Source organism: Musca vetustissima, unplaced genomic scaffold (genome assembly GCF_032173495.1).
Source record: "Musca vetustissima isolate MV318-11 ecotype Yass unplaced genomic scaffold, APGP_CSIRO_Mvet_v1 utg50476, whole genome shotgun sequence".
Classification (NCBI taxonomy): Eukaryota; Metazoa; Arthropoda; class Insecta; order Diptera; family Muscidae; genus Musca; species Musca vetustissima.
In genome coordinates this window covers 19,805-37,186 of record NW_026882269.1, presented here as the reverse complement: position 1 = coordinate 37,186, position 17,382 = coordinate 19,805, and the positions used below count along the sequence as shown (strand labels likewise).

The 17,382-nt window shown below is 39.0% G+C and overlaps 3 protein-coding genes across 3 annotated transcripts; all 3 read left to right on the top strand.

The window, feature by feature from the left end:
- The first annotated feature begins 1,771 nt into the window (after positions 1 to 1,771).
- On the top strand, positions 1,772 to 3,089 carry LOC133328479 (lipase 3-like). Its single transcript, XM_061537045.1, has 3 exons — positions 1,772 to 1,843; positions 1,897 to 2,616; positions 2,685 to 3,089. Exons 1-3 carry the CDS (start codon positions 1,772 to 1,774, stop codon positions 3,087 to 3,089), a joined length of 1,197 nt encoding a protein of 398 aa, XP_061393029.1.
- Positions 3,090 to 5,301: 2,212 nt separating this feature from the next.
- Positions 5,302 to 6,619, top strand: LOC133328478 (lipase 3-like). The gene is made up of 3 exons (XM_061537044.1): positions 5,302 to 5,376; positions 5,439 to 6,155; positions 6,221 to 6,619. The coding sequence occupies exons 1-3, from the start codon at positions 5,302 to 5,304 to the stop codon at positions 6,617 to 6,619; spliced, it is 1,191 nt and encodes a 396-aa protein (XP_061393028.1).
- A 3,828-nt stretch (positions 6,620 to 10,447) lies between these two features.
- On the top strand, positions 10,448 to 11,693 carry LOC133328480 (lipase 3-like). Its single transcript, XM_061537046.1, has 3 exons — positions 10,448 to 10,522; positions 10,597 to 11,247; positions 11,295 to 11,693. Exons 1-3 carry the CDS (start codon positions 10,448 to 10,450, stop codon positions 11,691 to 11,693), a joined length of 1,125 nt encoding a protein of 374 aa, XP_061393030.1.
- The last annotated feature ends 5,689 nt before the right edge of the window (positions 11,694 to 17,382 follow it).

The following is a 17,382-nucleotide window of genomic DNA, read 5'->3' as shown; positions in this document are numbered from 1 at the left end:
CCTTCTGGTCTTCTAGGAGAGGATCTTCTGGTCTTCTATGAGAAAACCTTCGGTTCTTCTATATAAAGACCTTCGGGTCTTCTATAAGAAAACCTTATTGTTTTCTATACAGAGTCCTTCTGGTCGTCCATAAGAAGACCTGCTGGCCTTTCATTAGATAAACTTATGGTCTCCTAAAGGAGGACTTCTGGTCTTCTATAAGAAGACCTGCTTGTCTGACATAGATATAATTTGTGGTTTTCTATAAGAAGAAGACCAGATGGACCTTCTGGTCTTCTCTAAGAAAATTTTCTGGTATTCTATGAGAAGACCGCCTGGTCTATAAGAACAACTTCTCGTTTTCTATGAGAAGACCGCCTTGTCTCTGAGAATACATTCTGGTCTACTATATGAAGATCTTCTGGTCTTTTATAAAAAGACTTTCTGTTCTTCTATAAGAAGACCTACTGGACTTCTATAAAAAAGAACTACTGGTCTTCTATATGAAGACTTTCTGGTCTTCCATATGAAGACCTTCGGGTCTTCTATAAGAAGACCTTCTTTTTCTATAAGAATACCATCTGGTCTTCTGTAAGAAGAATACTTTCTGGTCTTCTATAAGAAGATCTTCTGGTCTTCTATAAGAAGACCTTCTTTCTGTACTTGTGAGGATTGACTTTCTGGGTTTCTATGAGAAAACGTTTTAGTCTTCTATGAGAAGAGTTTTTGGTCTTCTATGATAAGAGGAAATTTTCTGTCCTTTTACCATAAGAGCTTCTATGAGAAGAAAAATGACCATAACAAGATCATCAGTCTTCTCTAAGAAGACTTCCTGTCGGTTCCTAAGACATTTTATCATCATTACCGATTGGTTTCCTCTATGAAGACTTTCTGTCCGGCGTTTCATAAATAATGAATCCATTACTATTTATTACCAAATCTTGTTAATAATAAGAATGAATAACATTTTGTTAGTTATAATTTTAATTATATCTAACAAGCGCCGTGTTAAACGTGGTACGTTGTGATTTTTGAAAATTTCGCTTTGTCATCATTAGAAATGCAACAACATATCAAATCAATAGACACCATGATTAATTTAACTGATAGTTGTTGTTGAATTGTAAATGACTTTGTATTTATTGGATGGAATGTATTGACCCGTGATTGTGAAAACATCATGAAATGCATGCAACATTCCATATTTCACGATGCCAGTTAGAAATTGACCGCCCCGTTTCTATCTACGAGAGCACTGAAAGAAAATGTGCAATGGTGTATAAGGCCATAGTATCTAAAGTCATGCTCTGAAATCATTTACTGTCAGTAGGTCTCAGTTGGCTCGAAGGTGGCTTGCAATGTTCGACCCATTATATCGATGTCGCCGTCGTAGGGGAGTAACATGTGCTGTTTAGTGTACAGAGTGTCATTTCTGCTCACCTTGGCCTGGGCTTTGCCATGCTAAAACCAATCAGAGCCGTTGCATGATCTATCATCCCCTACGTCGCCAATATTTTGATAAAATTGCGGACTCATTTTTGGTATTTTGCTGGTTAAAATCGCATCGTGGAGGCTTGAAGGTCAGGCCAAAATTTATTTTTCTCTGTGTATTTTAGAAATTTCACTTTCCAATCAAAATCAATTTTTTTTTTTGTATCGATGACAATCGGTGTGTGTCTGTCGATCTGACAATTTTAAAAATAAACACCTATTTTACAGAACAGAACTAAACATGTTTTCATTTCATTTTTAACGGGTTCTCAATCTAGTCAGGCACGATTTTTTCTCAGTCATGAGAACGACGATAATTGTTAGTTTAATTTTTCTAATTCCGAAATATCAGAATGCTGCGGCCGTTACAACAGTAAGTGGGTGGTTTATTTTCTGAAAAGAAATTTAAAAAAAAATTCTTAACAGGCTGATCGTATCAAATATGCCGGCTATTCAAGTGAAACCCATAAAGTGAAGACACCGGATGGTTATCAACTGACAATATTTCGCGTCAAGAATTCCGTGCAAAAGAGAAAACTTGCGGATGGTCCTGTTGTACTTCTTATGCATGGTCTTTTTAGTTGTTCCGATTGTTGGGTTATACGTGAATTGGAAAATCCTTTGGCATTCGAATTGGTCGATAAGGGCTATGATGTGTGGTTGGGTAATGCACGCGGAAATGCCTATGGTGATCGTCACATGAAAATGTCATCGAATGATAGGCGATTTTGGCGTTTTTCATGGCATGAAATTGGTACAATTGATTTGCCCTCAATGATCGATTATATTCTCAAGGAAACGCAACAGTCGTCACTACACTATGTCGGTCACTCTCAGGGTTGTACCATTATGTTGGTCTTACTTTCAACACATCCAGAATATAATAACAGACTGAAATCCGTGCATTTACTGGCCCCGGCGGCCTATATGGCAAATGTTCGTGCCCCCTTGTTTCAGCTAATGGTACCGATTTTTGGTCGTTCTCCAATTATAAGTGAACTGCTGGGCGATATACCCCTTCTACAAATTCCGCTTTTACATCAACTACTCGGATTAGAACAGTGTCGTACAGGCGTTGCAAATCCCGAATATTGTTCATCGTTGTTATTTATGGTAGCTGGTGGTTATTCCAGATATTTAAATCATGTAAGTTCCGCAATATTCGAAATGTGGATTTTTTAATTATTCGTTTCCTCTTCAAGTCACTTTTACAGGACATTTATGCCACACATCCATCACCATCGTCCACCCATCAGGCCATACATTATTTACAGCTTAAAATATCCGGACGCTTTCGCCAATATGATTTTGGGCGGGAAGGCAATATTCAGTTGTATAATCACTCAGCACCACCTGAATATCCTTTGGAAAATATTAATCCGAAATTTCCTCTACATTTGTATTACAGCGATTACGATGAGTTGGCAACGCGTAAGGATATTGAGAAATTGAGTAAACGTTTAGGGAACCGTAGTGTTGATCATTACATTGATTTGAAGGATTTTGCTCATATCGATTTTATTTGGGCAAATAACATCCACGATGTTATTAATCGGCCGATTTTGGAAATTATGCAGGATAACGAAGAGCTGTTGGCCAAAAATAATACCATATTATAAAATATTTAATAAAAATATATTTAAAGCCTACAATAGGTCTGGATTTTTTAAAATTAGTTTTTCAAGGCTTAGCAATAGGCGTGGCTTTTTTAAGAACAGGTTCAAGAACTATTAAGTAGGTAATAATAAGAAATCGCATATAAAGCGCTATCCAGTGTGAAGTGTGAACGACATTATTGGACTATACCAATGCGGCTTCAGACCTGGCAAATGTACCATTGAGCAGATTTTCACTCTGTGACAAATCCTGAAAAAGACCCACGAAAAACACATTGGTACATACCACCTATTTGTCGAATATAAAGCCACATTCGACAGCCCTATCCGTTCAGAGGTGTTTAAAGCCATATCTACGTTCGGCATTCCTGCAAAATTAATACGGCTATGCAGGATAACTTTAATTGGCACAAGGTCAGCAGTTAAAGTCGGAAAGGACCTATCGGAGCCCTTCAATATCGAACGAGGATTCACCACCTATTCGTCGACTATAAACCCGCATTTGACAGCCCCATCCCTTCAGAGGTGTTTAAAGCCATATCTACGTTCGGCATTCCTGCAAAATTAATGCGGCTATGCAGAATAACATTAAGTGGCATAAGGTCAGCAGTTAAAATCGGAAAGGACCTATCGGAGCCCTTCAATACCGAACTAGGATTCACCACCTATTCGTCGACTATAAAGCCGCATTTGTCAGCAGTATCCGTTCAGAGGTGTTTAAAGCCATATCTACATTCGGCGTTCCTGCAAAATTTATACGGCTATGCAGGATAACTTTAAGTGGCCCAAGGTCAGCAGTTAAAGTCGGAAAGGACCTATCCGAGCCCTTCAATACAGAACTGGGATTCACCACCTATTCGTCGACTATAAAGCCGCATTCGACAGCCCTATCCGTTCAGAGGTGTTTAAAGCCATATCGACGTTCGGCATTCCTGCAAAATTAATACGACTATGCAGGATAACTTTAAGTGGCACAAGGTCAGCAGTTAAAGTCGGAAAGTACCTTCAATACCGAACTAGGATTTAGACAAGGTGACAGTTTGTCGTGTGATCTTTTTAACATCCTTTGGAAAAGGTAGCACGAGACGCAACGGTGAACAGAAATGGCACTCTGTCCACCAAACAACACATGCTATTCGCCTACGCCGATGACATCGATATAATTGGTCAAACATTGCGAGCGGTTACAGCCATCTTTGAAAAATTTGAGAAGGAGTCTGCCAAAGTGGGTCTGGCAGTAAACGGCGAGAAGACCAAGCTGATTGTATCAACGTGCAAGACGTCCAGTGGACTCGAACCAACTGTGGAACTTGAGAACTACAGCTTCGAGGTAGTTATATGGTAGATTTTATATGCCTTGGTAACGTCATAAATAAAACGAATGCCATCAGTTTTGAAATTCGGATAAGGATTGTGATGGCCAACAGATGCTACTATGGTCTAAGTAAGCAGTTTATAAACAAGACCATATCCCGCCAGAGCAAACTCACACTCTACAAGACGCTGATACCACCCGTGCTATTATATGGATCTGAAGCATGGGTACTTGCGCAAGCAGATGAGGCAGCTCTTGGGGTGTTTGAATGAAAAATTCTCCGAAAGATCTACGGGCCTGCGTCGAAATGTCGCCGTCGAATGGACCACGAGCTTTACAATTAAAACGCGGACATCGACATAGTCAGTCGTATGGAACTGCAGTGACTACGATGGCTAGGCCATGTTGTGCGAATGAACGAGAATGCCCCAGCTCAAAAGCATATATAAGCGAGCCTACTGATGGTTCCCATAGAAGGGGAAGGTCACGAATCAGATGGAAAGACCAAGTAGAAGACAACATATCGAAGCATGGTCTTTGAAATTGGCGGAGATGCGCACAAGACCGACGCGCTTGGAAATCTTTTTAAGCTCGGCTTATGGAACAACTGTCCTGTAACAAGCCAGCTAAGTATGTAATTAAGTAGGTAAAAAATGTAAGCTGTGAAAAACCTATAGTTCCCAAAATATTATATTTTCTGATGTAGGGTATCACCGATTTTTTTTTCAGATTAAAAAAAAAATTACTTTCCAGTAATAAACCTTGAACACGACTAAAATTTTATGGGAAATGCGTTAAAATATTTAATGAGATTTTTGTTCATATAAACATGGCAACTTTTAGAGCCTCGCCACAATATTCCGATTTCTAAACCATTAGCCTCTGTTTTTCATATTCATGATGAATATAAAAGTAATTTCAATATTTGTGGCGGTTTTTCTATTAGCGCTACAGGATGTAGGAGCACTGACAACTGTAAGTTCAAGACCCATTAATGTCTTGCAAATATTGAAATTTTGGAAAACCTCCTCCTTTAGGCTGACCGCATAAAAGATGCCGGCTACCACAGTGAGGCGTATAATGTAACCACTCCCGATGGTTTTGGTATAACCGTGTTTCGTATTAGAAAACCAAGTGCCTTAAATGATGCCAACCGACCTGTGGCCTTATTACAGCATGGCTTAGTTAGCTCCTCAGATATTTGGGTGTTGAAAGGGGTACCAAGTCCCTTAGCCTATACATTAGTTGAAAATGGTTATGATGTATGGTTGGGTAATACCCGTGGCAATCCTTATGGAGGTTATCATTCACAATTATCTATGGATTCTGCGGAATATTGGCGTTTCACGTGGCATCAAATTGGTCTTCTAGATCTGCCCAGTATTATTGACTTTGTATTGAAAACGACAAAACAAAATAGCCTTCATTATGTGGGACATTCTCAGGGTACTACAACAATGTTTGTATTACTTTCCAGCCGCCCTGAATATAATGCGAAATTGAGATCAGTACATCTATTGGCTCCGGTGACATTTATGGAACATAGCACTTCGACGTTAATAAAACTCACCGCCCCACTGCTGGGCAGTTATTCTTTTTTGACACCATTGGTTGGTGACAACGCCCTTATTGATAATGTTTTCATCCGCAACATTTTGGGAATGGAAAGTTGTCGTCGGACTGAAGGTGCACTCTTCATTTGTCCCTATTTATTCTTTTTGGGTTTTGGTGGCAAATCCGACTATACTTTGGAAGTAAGATTTGCAAAAGGAATTATAAATTTTATAATCTTGATTTTTTTAATAACACCTCCTTCTAGGATGTCTATCCCGATTTTTATGAAACTCATCCGGCCCGTTGTTCCACCAATCAAGCCATACATTATGTGCAACTTTATAAATCGCGTAAATTCCGTCAATTTGATTTTGGCACTAAAAGCAATCAGGAACGTTATAAGCAGGATACCCCACCAGATTACCAATTGGCCAATGTAAATCCACAATTTCCACTGCATTTATATCACAGTAAGGATGATAGTTTTTCAGCTGTTGAAGACGTCGAGCATTTGGTACAACGTTTGGGTAATAAAACTGTTCGCCATTTTATTGATTTGGATAATTTCGCTCATATGGATTTCGTCCTGGGCTATAATGTTAAGGATGTCGTTAATGCTGATGTTTTGAGTGAAATGAAGCGGGTCGATAGTCTATTGCAGTAGTTGATGACATGATGTTAATATTTTGAAATAAATTAATATACCTATAGTTTCTTTTGGGGACATTCCTACTTACTTAGCTGGTTTGTGACAGAACGTTTGTTCCATTAAAATTTTTCACGCACGTCTTTCTTACAGTTGATCTCTCCATCGAATTCGTGATCATCCCCTTCTGCGTGAATCATCACTTGGCTCGCTTTTATATGCCTTTTGAGCTGGGGCATCATGGATGACCTAGCCAACATACTCGATGCAGCCATATACGTCTGACTATATCGATGTTCGAGATTAGATGGTACAACTAATGGTTCATTCGACGGCCACAATCACCGTAGACGCAGATCAGCCTATAGATCTTTCGAATCATTTTTCTCTCTGACACTCCAAGAGCTGCCTCATCTACTTGCGCAAGTACCTTTGCTTCAGATCCATACAATAGAACGGGTAGTATCAGCGTCTTTTAGAGTGTGAATTTGTTCTGGCGAGAGGTGGCCTTGTTTTTCAATTGCTTACTCCGACTATATAGCATCTATTGGTCAACACTATTCTCCTCCGAATTTCAAAACTGATGTCATTCGTTTTATTTATGGCGGTACCAATGTATATAAAATCATTGACTACCTCGAAGCTGTAATTTTCAAGTTACGCAGTAGGTCCGAGTATACTGTACGTCTTGTTGATAACATCAGCTTGGTCTTCTCGCCGTTTACTGCCAGACCCACTTTGGTAGACTCCTCCTCAATTCGTTCAAAGGTATATGTTACCGCTCGAAATGTTCGACCCATTATGTCCATGTCATCGGCGTAGGCGAGTAACATATTTTGTTTGGTGTACAGAGTATCATTTCTGTTTACATTTGCATCTCGTATGACTTTTTCCTCGTTCAGTATGTAAGCGCTCAGAGAGGTTCTTTCCGACTTTAATTGCAGACCTTGTGCGAGTTGAAGTTATCCTGAATAGTCGTATTCATTTCGCAGGAATGCCGAACGCAGACCGGGATGAACTGCCGAATGTGGCTTAGGTGGAATGTGTCGATTTTTTTGTGTCTTTTCCAGGATTTGGTGCGGAATGAAAATGTGGTCAATGGTGGATTTGCCTGGCCTCATTGACCATTGGCTTCAATCATTCACACAGTGCGCTTTATAACCCTTTATAGCCTTTTGGGGATATGTTTTGAATAATTCTTCTATCCAATCTGAATGAACATTGACTCATATTTCACTATATATCGCCCATAGCTTAGTTTTCCTTCCGGAACAGGAGATCATATACGATCTTTTTATGATTTTCTCAATTAAAGAAAATTTGCAAGATACAACCGGTTATGCAGAACTCTACTGCTGGGTTCTGTTATGGTAGCTATTCCTTCCATTATATTTCTATTTTTGATGCTGTGAGTTTTCTCAATAGCTGGGCACAAGTGTACGGCATATTTTAACCATAAATTAACCCAATAACAAATACCGCTCACGTTTTCGGCAGACAATTTTGGGTTCTGTTATAGTATCTATCCCTTTCCATTCAGATTTACATTTTTATTGATTTGTTTGTTACGTTGGTTACATACTGGATATTACCCCCATTCCTTTGGATAATGGACTCCAATTTTTGAAATAGCTAAAAAGGGGCGGCAAAGTGAATGCAACATACATTTCGCTCTTATTCGACCATTCTGTATGCATCACCTTGACGACGAAGCGAGTGCTCAATCGTATTTCTTACCTGTTCGGCTAATCTTAATAAATCATCCTGTTGACGAGTAATGCGGTATTTGTTGCAGAGTGAAAATCTGGTCTATGGTGGATTTGCCAGATCTGATATGGTCCAATAAAGTCATTAACCATTGGCTTCAGTTGTTCACAAAGTAGCACTAGATAGAGAAGACCATAACTATATTAGGTTTAAAATATTCTTCCGAAACAAGTCTAAGATTAACTTGCTAAAATTCGGGAGACTGATTAAATATAGGTTAGGGCTGCCCTACAATGACAGCCTGAACACTGACAGAAATTGTAAAGTCTTTCTAAGAAAGTTGTCCACAGTATACTGGGACAACTTCCTCTCTAATGGGAAAGAATATAACAAAGTGACAAGAACCGCAAGAACGCAACTCCTGGCAAATGTTCTGAGAGCGTAAATGATGTCTCAAAACTAACGAAGTTTCAATTAAAACCCCGCACTCAAACCAAAACCACAATAGATGAGAGGGGAGACAGAATAGAGGCAACAGAAGAAACAATAAGACTCCTCATGAAAGCTCACTTCCCACATCGACATCTGATAATGAAGGGAGGAAATATAGCTGTATTCTTCCACTGAAGTGGCTGCAATTGGACAGGTTCTATCCATGGGTAACAGGTATACTCACAAATATGTTCAAAGGTAATAGCTCTTACACTGTACCCTTGATTGAAGTTATTTTAAGGTATTTAAATGCAACTCGCGATTGTCTAATGATTGTTTTTTTCCTGTTACTCTTCTTGGGAGCATAAGGTTTTCACTAAGCATTACCATGTTACGCGATTGCTCCTTGTGTTAGTTAAGTTAATTATTGTTCTATTCCAGTTAAGTAGATGACTGGTCTGCTGTAGCCTGCACTTAATGAGCGGGCTGTCATCTATCGTTGCATAGAAACAACGCCTCCTTGAATTTTGTGCCGTGTATGTGGTCGATGCTTATTGAGTGTTGTCATTTTCCTCTGGGTGGCGCTATCTCCTGTCATTCCAGTTTCGTAGTATCCTAATGTGTTAATGTTGAGTTCATGTCGAGATTGGCTATTGGTATGATTGATCTGCTGCAGCCTGTACTTGATGATGGGGCTGCCATCTATCGTTGCCTAGAAACAACGCATTCACGAATTTTGTTCATGTGTTGTTGTCCTTGGTTATTAAGTTTTGCCACTTTCCTCTCGGTGGAGATATCCCCTGACATTCTTTGTTTGTGTTAACCTCATCTTGGTATTTCGTTGATGCGGAGGTGAAGTGGTTGTCAGATCTCGTTGCCTGAAAACAACACCTTCTTGAATTTTGTACAGTGGTTAATTATGTATTCCGTTTTGCCTTTTCCCTCTGTGTGGCGTTATCCTAATGTGTTACTATTGAGTTTATGCCGAGATTGGCTATTGATATGATTGGTCTGATGTAGCCAATACAAGGTTAAGGGGCTGCCATTTATCGTCGTTGGAGTCATTGCTTATTTAGGTTTTTCCCATTTTCCTCGGGGTGGCATAGCTTCTGACATTCTGGCTTTGTGTTACCCTCATATGTTGATGTTTATTTGATGAAGACATATGCTATTAAAATGATTTTTCGGCTGTAGTCTGTACTAGGTGAGTGGCTACCAACTATCGTTGGCTGAAAACAACACCTCCTTCAATTATGTGCAGTGGTTAATTATGTATTTAGTTTTACCCTTTCCCTCTGGGTGGCGCTATTGTCTATCATTCCTCTTTTGTGTTACCCTCATGAGTTGATGTTGAGCTGATGCAAAGGTTGGTCATTATAATGTCAGGGACTTTCTGATGCATTTCATCTGGAAGAGAATAAAGTTTGGAAAAAATTATATTAAATTTATAACAATAATAATTGAAATAATATTTCAAGCTCTTCCTATGGTACTCACACCATCTTCTGGTGTAGGGTACATTCGATTATTTGTTTCTGCTTATCAAATAATTACCTTCCACAAATATAACTGGAGCACGACTAACATTTTAGGGGAATTCGATCAAATATTTAATGAGATTTGTGTCCTATATAATCGCGACAATTCGTAGAACTTGCTCAGAACATTTAAAATTATATAATATTATAACAGTCGTGCTAATTACTCATGACTGTGAAAATAATTTCCATATTTGTCGCTGTTTTCCTCTTAGCGCTACAGAACGTTGAAACCCTGACAACTGTAAGTTAAAGACACATTTGTATTTTGAAAAAAAAAAAAAATATATATATATAATAATTAAAAAAAACCCTCAGGCAGATCGCATAAAAGATGCCGGCTACCAAAGTGAAGAGTATAATGTAACCACCCCCGATGGTTTTGGTATAACCGTATTTCGTATTCGAAAACTGAACGCGCCGAACAATGTCAAACTACCTGTGGCCCTGCTACAACATGGCTTAGTTAGCTCCTCCGATTTTTGGGTGTTGAAAGGTGTACCCGATCTCTTAGCCTATACTTTAGTTGAGAATGGATATGATGTATGGTTGGGTAATACCCGTGGTAATCCTTATGGCGGCTATCACCCCAAATTATCAACGGATTCTCGAGAATTTTGGCGTTTTACATGGCATGAAATTGGTGTTCTGGATCTGCCCAGTATTATTGACTTCGTATTGAAAACGACCAAACAAAATAATCTGCATTATGTTGGTCATTCTCAGGGTACTACATCAATGTTTGTATTACTGTCCACCTATCCGCAATATAATGCGAAGTTGAGGTCAGTACATCTAATGGCTCCGGTGGCCTTTATGGAACATAGCACTTCTAAATTGATAAAGCTCTCCGCACCATTACTGGGTAGTTATTCCTTTATGACGCCATTGGCTGGTGACAACGCCCTAATTGACAATGTTTTCATCCGCAACATTTTGGGAATTGAAAGCTGTCGTCGAACGGAGGGGGCTCTTTTCATTTGTCCCTTTGCAGGTAAAACCTTCCTCCCTCTTAGGATGTCTATCCCGACTTTTATGAAACTCATCCGGCCCGTTGTTCAACCAATCAAGCCATACATTATGTGCAGCTTTATAAATCGCGTAAATTCCGTCAATTTGATTTTGGAACTAAGGGCAATAAGGAACGTTATAAGCAGGATACCCCTCCAGATTACCAATTGGCCAATATAAATCCACAATTTCCACTGCATTTCTATCACAGTAACGATGATGCTTTTGCAGCGGTTGAGGATGTCAAGCACTTGTCCGATCTTTTGGGTAATAAAACTGTTCGACATTTTATTGATTTGGATAATTTTTCCCATATGGACTTTGTCATCGGCTATAATATTAAGGATGTCATTAATGGTGATGTTCTGAATGAAATGAAGCGGGTCGATGGTTTGTTGCAGTAGTTAATATTTCAGGTATATATTTTAAAATTTGAAATACATTATATTTGAAGAGTATATCTAGCATGATTTTCGAATAGGTGAACCTTTGAGAAAACTGCACTTAATTGTGAATAAAAACATCATTGGTTCATCGATTTCTTTGACCAATGTCTCATTTTATTCAGAGGTTATGTGAATTTTGGTGAACGTTAAATTAATTTTTCTTTCACAAAAAAGTTGCGGAATTTTAGCGTGACCTTTTTATACAACAAATAGGTAGCTTAAGCCTAGTCCGCTAACTGCTTCACGAAAGTACTCCTTGTTCTGATAATAATATAGAATCCAATGGCAACGAATTGCCTACTCTCTGCAAACTGCAGCAAAAGCAACACTTGGGTACCATAGACCACCATCAAGAAACCCATGGTACGATCAGGAGTGTCGTAATGCTACTGATGCGAAAAATGCAGCGTATATAGGCCAAGCCTGCAGACAGTAGCAACACGTAATGCGAGGGAGAATTATCGGGAGAAAATGAGAGAAGAAAGAAGAAAAAAAACGCGAGGGGATTAAATCGATATATACAAGAGGAATGTTCGGAAATTTTACTAAATCAGCAAACCGAAAGTTTTGGTGCAAGCACATCCTCCTGTTGAGATGAAGATGGAAACCTGGCGACAGATATTGATAGGGTGTTAATGATCTGGAAGGAGCATTTTGCAAAGCTTCTGGTATCAAATAGTGGCGGTGAAGAAGATGCCCACAAACAATTAGAGATGACGGTATATATTGTATACCACCTAGCCAAGATGAGGCCAGAGTAGCAATTAATCGGCTGAAGAATAATAAAGCAGCAGGTGCCGATGGATTACCAGTCGAACTATTCAAGACCGGTGGTCAATGCTGGTCTGGAGCATGCACAAGCTGATTAGTAGAATTTGGCTAGAGGAATACATGACCAATGACAGGAACCTGAGCATCGTGTGCCCGTGAACAAAAAAGAGACCAGACGATATATTCCAACTATAGAGAAATATGTCTCCTTTCCATCGCATATAAAGTGTTATCCAGCGTACTGTGTGAACGACTGAAGCCAATGTTCAATGATGTTATTGAATCTTAACAATCCGGCGGCTTCGGACCTGGCAAATCCACCATTGACCAGATTTTCACTCTGCGCCAAATCATGACAAAGACCCACGAAAAACACATCGACACATACCATCTATTTGTCGAATAAAAAGCCCCATTCGACAGTCTTATCATAACAACACATGTTACTCGCCTACGCCGATGACATCGATATAATGGGTCGAACATTGCGAGCGGTAACAGCCACCTTTGAACAAATTGAAAAGGAGTCTGCCAAAGTGGGTCTGGCAGTAAACGGCGAGAAGACGAAGCTGATGTTATCAACGCGCAGGAGGTCCAGTAGACTCGGACCAACTGGGGAACTTGAGAACTACAGCTTCGATGTAGTTAAAGACTTTATATACCTTGGTACCGCCATAAATAAAACGAATGACATCAGTTTTGAAATTCGGAGAAGGATTGTGATGGCCAACAGATGCTACTTTGGTCTAAGTAAGCAGTTTAGAAACAAGGCCACCTCCCGCCAGACCACCTCACACTTTACAAGACGCTGATACTACCCGTGCTATTATATGGATATGAAGCATGTGTACTTGCACAAGCAGATGAGGCAGCTCTTGAAGTGTTTGTGAGGAAAGTTCTCCGGAAGATCTATGGTCCGATCTGTGTCAACGGTGAATATCGGCGTCGAATGAACCACGAGCTTTACAATTTATACGCGGACATCGACATAGTCGGTCGTATTGAGCTGCAGCGACTACGGTGGCTAGGCCATGTTGTGCGGATGAATGAAAATGCCCAGCTCAAAAGGCATGTGAAAATGAGCCTACTGATGGTTCCCGTAGAAGGGGAAGACCACGAATTGGATGGAAAGACCAAGTAGAAAACAACATCTTGGAACGTGGTCTTCCAAATTGGTGGACTTGCGCACAAGACCGACGCGCTTGGAAATCTTTTTTAAGCTCGGCTTATGGAACAACCGTTCTGTAACAAGCCAGCTGATCAAGTAAGTCTCTTTGGACAAAAACAAATGTATTCCTTCCAAGTTGTTTTTTTTCCGTTCCATGACTCTCTCCCCACTCTAGCTCTTGTTTACAACCGCGGGTTCTCTAGTTATTGTGTCTTTATTTCAGACAATCTTACCGACCTATGCATTGGTGGTGCAAAATTCGCATATGGATTTTACAAACTATTTCGATGTAAATGTCATATACAATATAACAAATAAGTGTTGATATGGCCCGAACTGAAAGTTTAACATCGGATAGGAATGTTATATATATATATGTTTTTGGTATATACCGGTCACGTGTGTCTTAAAGGATTAAAAAAAATAACGATTGAAAATATCGTTTCTGTTCCATAAGCCGAACTTAAAATATATTTCCAGACGCGTTGGTCTTGTGCGCAACTCTTCTAATTTGAAAGACCATGTTTCAAAATGTTGTCTTCCACTTGATTTTTCCATCAAATTCATGGCCTTCCCCTTCTGCGTAAACCATCAGTTGGCTTGCTTTGATATGCCTTTTGAGCTGGGGCATCCTCATCCACTCTCACAACATGACTTAGCCAACATAGTCGCTGCAGCTCGATACGTCTGACAATGTCGATGTTTTAGAATAGATGGTACAACTCAAGATTCATTCGGCGATATTCACTGACAACGCATATCGGCCCACAATCTTTCGGAGAATTTTTCTCTCAAACACTGCCTCATCTGCTTGCGCAAGTACCAATGCTTCAGATCCATGTACCAGCACTGGAGTACTGTCGTCTTGTAGGGTGTAACTTTGGTCTGGAATCTTTTCCAGGATTTGGCGTAGAGTAAATGTCTGGTCTATGGTGAATTTGCTAGTTCTGAAGCCGCATTGGTATGGTCCAATAATGCCATTGACCCATGGTCACAAAGCACGCTGGATAGCACTTCTTTGTGCGCAGGACACAGGATGCTGACGTTCCAAATATATCATAAAGATATGTATATCCTTGTTGGAGGGTATTATAGGATATTTTTAAGGTGACATATTTTAGAAAAATTCAACGAGGAATATTTTTGTCCACCTTCTTTCTATCTCTATAACTTTTCCTCCAATTTCTGATATGAAAAAAGTACCTCAAAATTAAACTATTTAACATTATTACTTGTACCAACAACATCGACTAGTTACCACTTTTTATGACCATATTCTTCCCCTTCTTGCACTCCTTAAATTACCAACTTGTTGCCTGGGCTGGCTGTATTTCAAGGTGATTAACACAATTTATCAAATCAGAAAATTACAAACTGCTTTTCATTTTTTTCAAACTTAAAACAGGTCGGTCGTCCCATGCCCACTTATTTCAAATGAGCAATGGGTGGATGGTGGATGGATGGGTAGGCGCTACCTTTTTTCTTCCGATGGTGTTGAACTTTCATAATGAACCTTTTTTTCTGTGGTGCATTTAATGCCTGTGGCGCTAACAATTTTCTTTCACATTTATTTTTTTTTGTGGTTTGTCCAACTCCTAAAGTTCTAAGGCGTTTTCTTCGTTTTATCTTAAGTCTTAAGCGAAATAAATGAAGGAAGACGGTGACTTCGTCATCGTCACTTGTAGGTTTTTTCATCTGCTTAGCCATGGTTACAAAGTTCTTTGTGGCCGCTTAGCTGTTTTTGTTCTAAATTCTTCTTTGGTGATTTCTGTGGTGTAGTCATCATTAATAAGAAAAACATCACTTAATCAATTTCAGTTAAGACCCACGCCTCCAAATCTATTTCTTTATTGCAGCTCATCATTTAGCATGATTTTGAAAGCTGTTCCTGTTTGAAGTCAACATTTTTTTAATGATGGTGTCTTTTTATTTTTTTTTCTTTACAGAATGTTACTAACATGGCCAATAGGTAAGTACATTTTTTTGGTAGCAGGTACTTAGATTTTTTTTTAAAAAATAGTTTTTCAGCCTCCAAACAAGGCGTGGATTTTTAAAGAATAGTTTTTCAGGCTCCAAACAAGGCGTGGATTTTTTAAAGTATAGTTTTTCAGGCTCCAAATAAGGCGTGGATTTTTTAAAGAATAGTTTTTCAGGCTCCAAACAAGGCGTGGATTTTTTAAAGAATAGTTTTTCAGGCTCCAAACAAGGCGTGGATTTTTTAAAGAATAGTTTTTCAGGCTCCAAACAAGGCGTGGATTTTTTAAAGAATAGTTTTTCAGCCTCCAAACAAGGCGTGGATTTTTAAAGAATAGTTTTTCAGGCTCCAAACAAGGCGTGGATTTTTTAAAGTATAGTTTTTCAGGCTCCAAACAAGGCGTGGATTTTTTAAAGAATACTTTTTCAGGCTCCAAACAAGGCGTGGATTTTTTAAAGAATACTTTTTCAGCCTCCAAACAAGGCGTGGATTTTTTAAAGAATAGTTTTTCAGGCTCCAAACAAGGCGTGGATTTTTTAAAGAATAGTTTTTCAGGCTCCAAACAAGGCGTGGATTTTTTAAAGAATAGTTTTTCAGGCTCCAAACAAGGCGTGGATTTTTTAAAGAATAGTTTTTCAGGCTCCAAACAAGGCGTGGATTTTTTAAAGAATAGTTTTTCAGGCTCCAAACAAGGCGTGGATTTTTTAAAGAATAGTTTTTCAGGCTCCAAACAAGGCGTGGATTTTTTAAAGAATAGTTTTTCAGGCTCCAAACAAGGCGTGGATTTTTTAAAGAATAGTTTTTCAGGCTCCAAACAAGGCGTGGATTTTTTAAAGAATAGTTTTTCAGGCTCCAAACATGGCGTGGATTTTTTAAAGAATAGTTTTTCAGGCTCCAAACATGGCGTGGATTTTTTGAAGAACAGATTTTCAGGCTCCAAACAAGGCGTGGATTTTTTAAAGTATAGTTTTTCAGGCTCCAAATAAGGCGTGGATTTTTTAAAGAATAGTTTTTCAGGCTCCAAACAAGTCGTGGATTTTTTAAAGAATAGTTTTTCAGGCTCCAAATAAGGCGTGGATTTTTTAAAGAATAGTTTTTCAGGCTCCAAACAAGGCGTGGATTTTTTAAAGAATAGTTTTTCAGGCTCCAAACAAGGCGTGGATTTTTTTAAAGAATAGTTTTTCAGGCTCCAAACAAGGCGTGGATTTTTTAAAGAATAGTTTTTCAGGACTCAAATAAGGCGTGGATTTTTTAAAGAATAGTTTTTCAGGCTCCAAACAAGGCGTGGATTTTTTAAAGAATAGTTTTTCAGGCTCCAAACAAGGCGTGGATTTTTTAAAGAATAGTTTTTCAGGCTCCAAACAAGGCGTGGATTTTTTAAAGAATAGTTTTTCAGGCTCCAAACAAGGCGTGGATTTTTTAAAGAATAGTTTTTCAGGCTCCAAACAAGGCGTGGATTTTTTAAAGAATAGTTATTCAGGCTCCAAATAAGGCGTGGATTTTTAAAGAATAGTTTTTCAGGCTCCAAAGAAGGCGTGGATTTTTTAAAGAATAGTTTTTCAGGCTCCAAACAAGGCGTGGATTTTTTAAAGAATAGTTTTTCAGGCTCCAAACAAGGCGTGGATTTTTTAAAGAATAGTTTTTCAGGCTCCAAATAAGGAGTGGATTTTTTAAAGAATAGTTATTCAGGCTCCAAATAAGGCGTGGATTTTTAAAGAATAGTTTTTCAGGCT

Excerpts from the sequence above, each read along its gene's own strand:
- LOC133328479 (XM_061537045.1), top strand. The coding sequence starts at position 1,772 with ATGAGAACGACGATAATTGTTAGTTTAATTTTTCTAATTCCGAAATAT. Across the intron at positions 1,844-1,896 it reads ATGCTGCGGCCGTTACAACA|GCTGATCGTATCAAATATGC; the intron begins GTAAGTGGGTGG and ends AATTCTTAACAG. Across the intron at positions 2,617-2,684 it reads ATTCCAGATATTTAAATCAT|GACATTTATGCCACACATCC; the intron begins GTAAGTTCCGCA and ends TCACTTTTACAG.
- LOC133328478 (XM_061537044.1), top strand. The coding sequence starts at position 5,302 with ATGAATATAAAAGTAATTTCAATATTTGTGGCGGTTTTTCTATTAGCG. Across the intron at positions 5,377-5,438 it reads ATGTAGGAGCACTGACAACT|GCTGACCGCATAAAAGATGC; the intron begins GTAAGTTCAAGA and ends CTCCTCCTTTAG. Across the intron at positions 6,156-6,220 it reads AATCCGACTATACTTTGGAA|GATGTCTATCCCGATTTTTA; the intron begins GTAAGATTTGCA and ends ACCTCCTTCTAG.
- LOC133328480 (XM_061537046.1), top strand. The coding sequence starts at position 10,448 with ATGACTGTGAAAATAATTTCCATATTTGTCGCTGTTTTCCTCTTAGCG. Across the intron at positions 10,523-10,596 it reads ACGTTGAAACCCTGACAACT|GCAGATCGCATAAAAGATGC; the intron begins GTAAGTTAAAGA and ends AAAAACCCTCAG. Across the intron at positions 11,248-11,294 it reads GCTGTCGTCGAACGGAGGGG|GATGTCTATCCCGACTTTTA; the intron begins GCTCTTTTCATT and ends CCTCCCTCTTAG.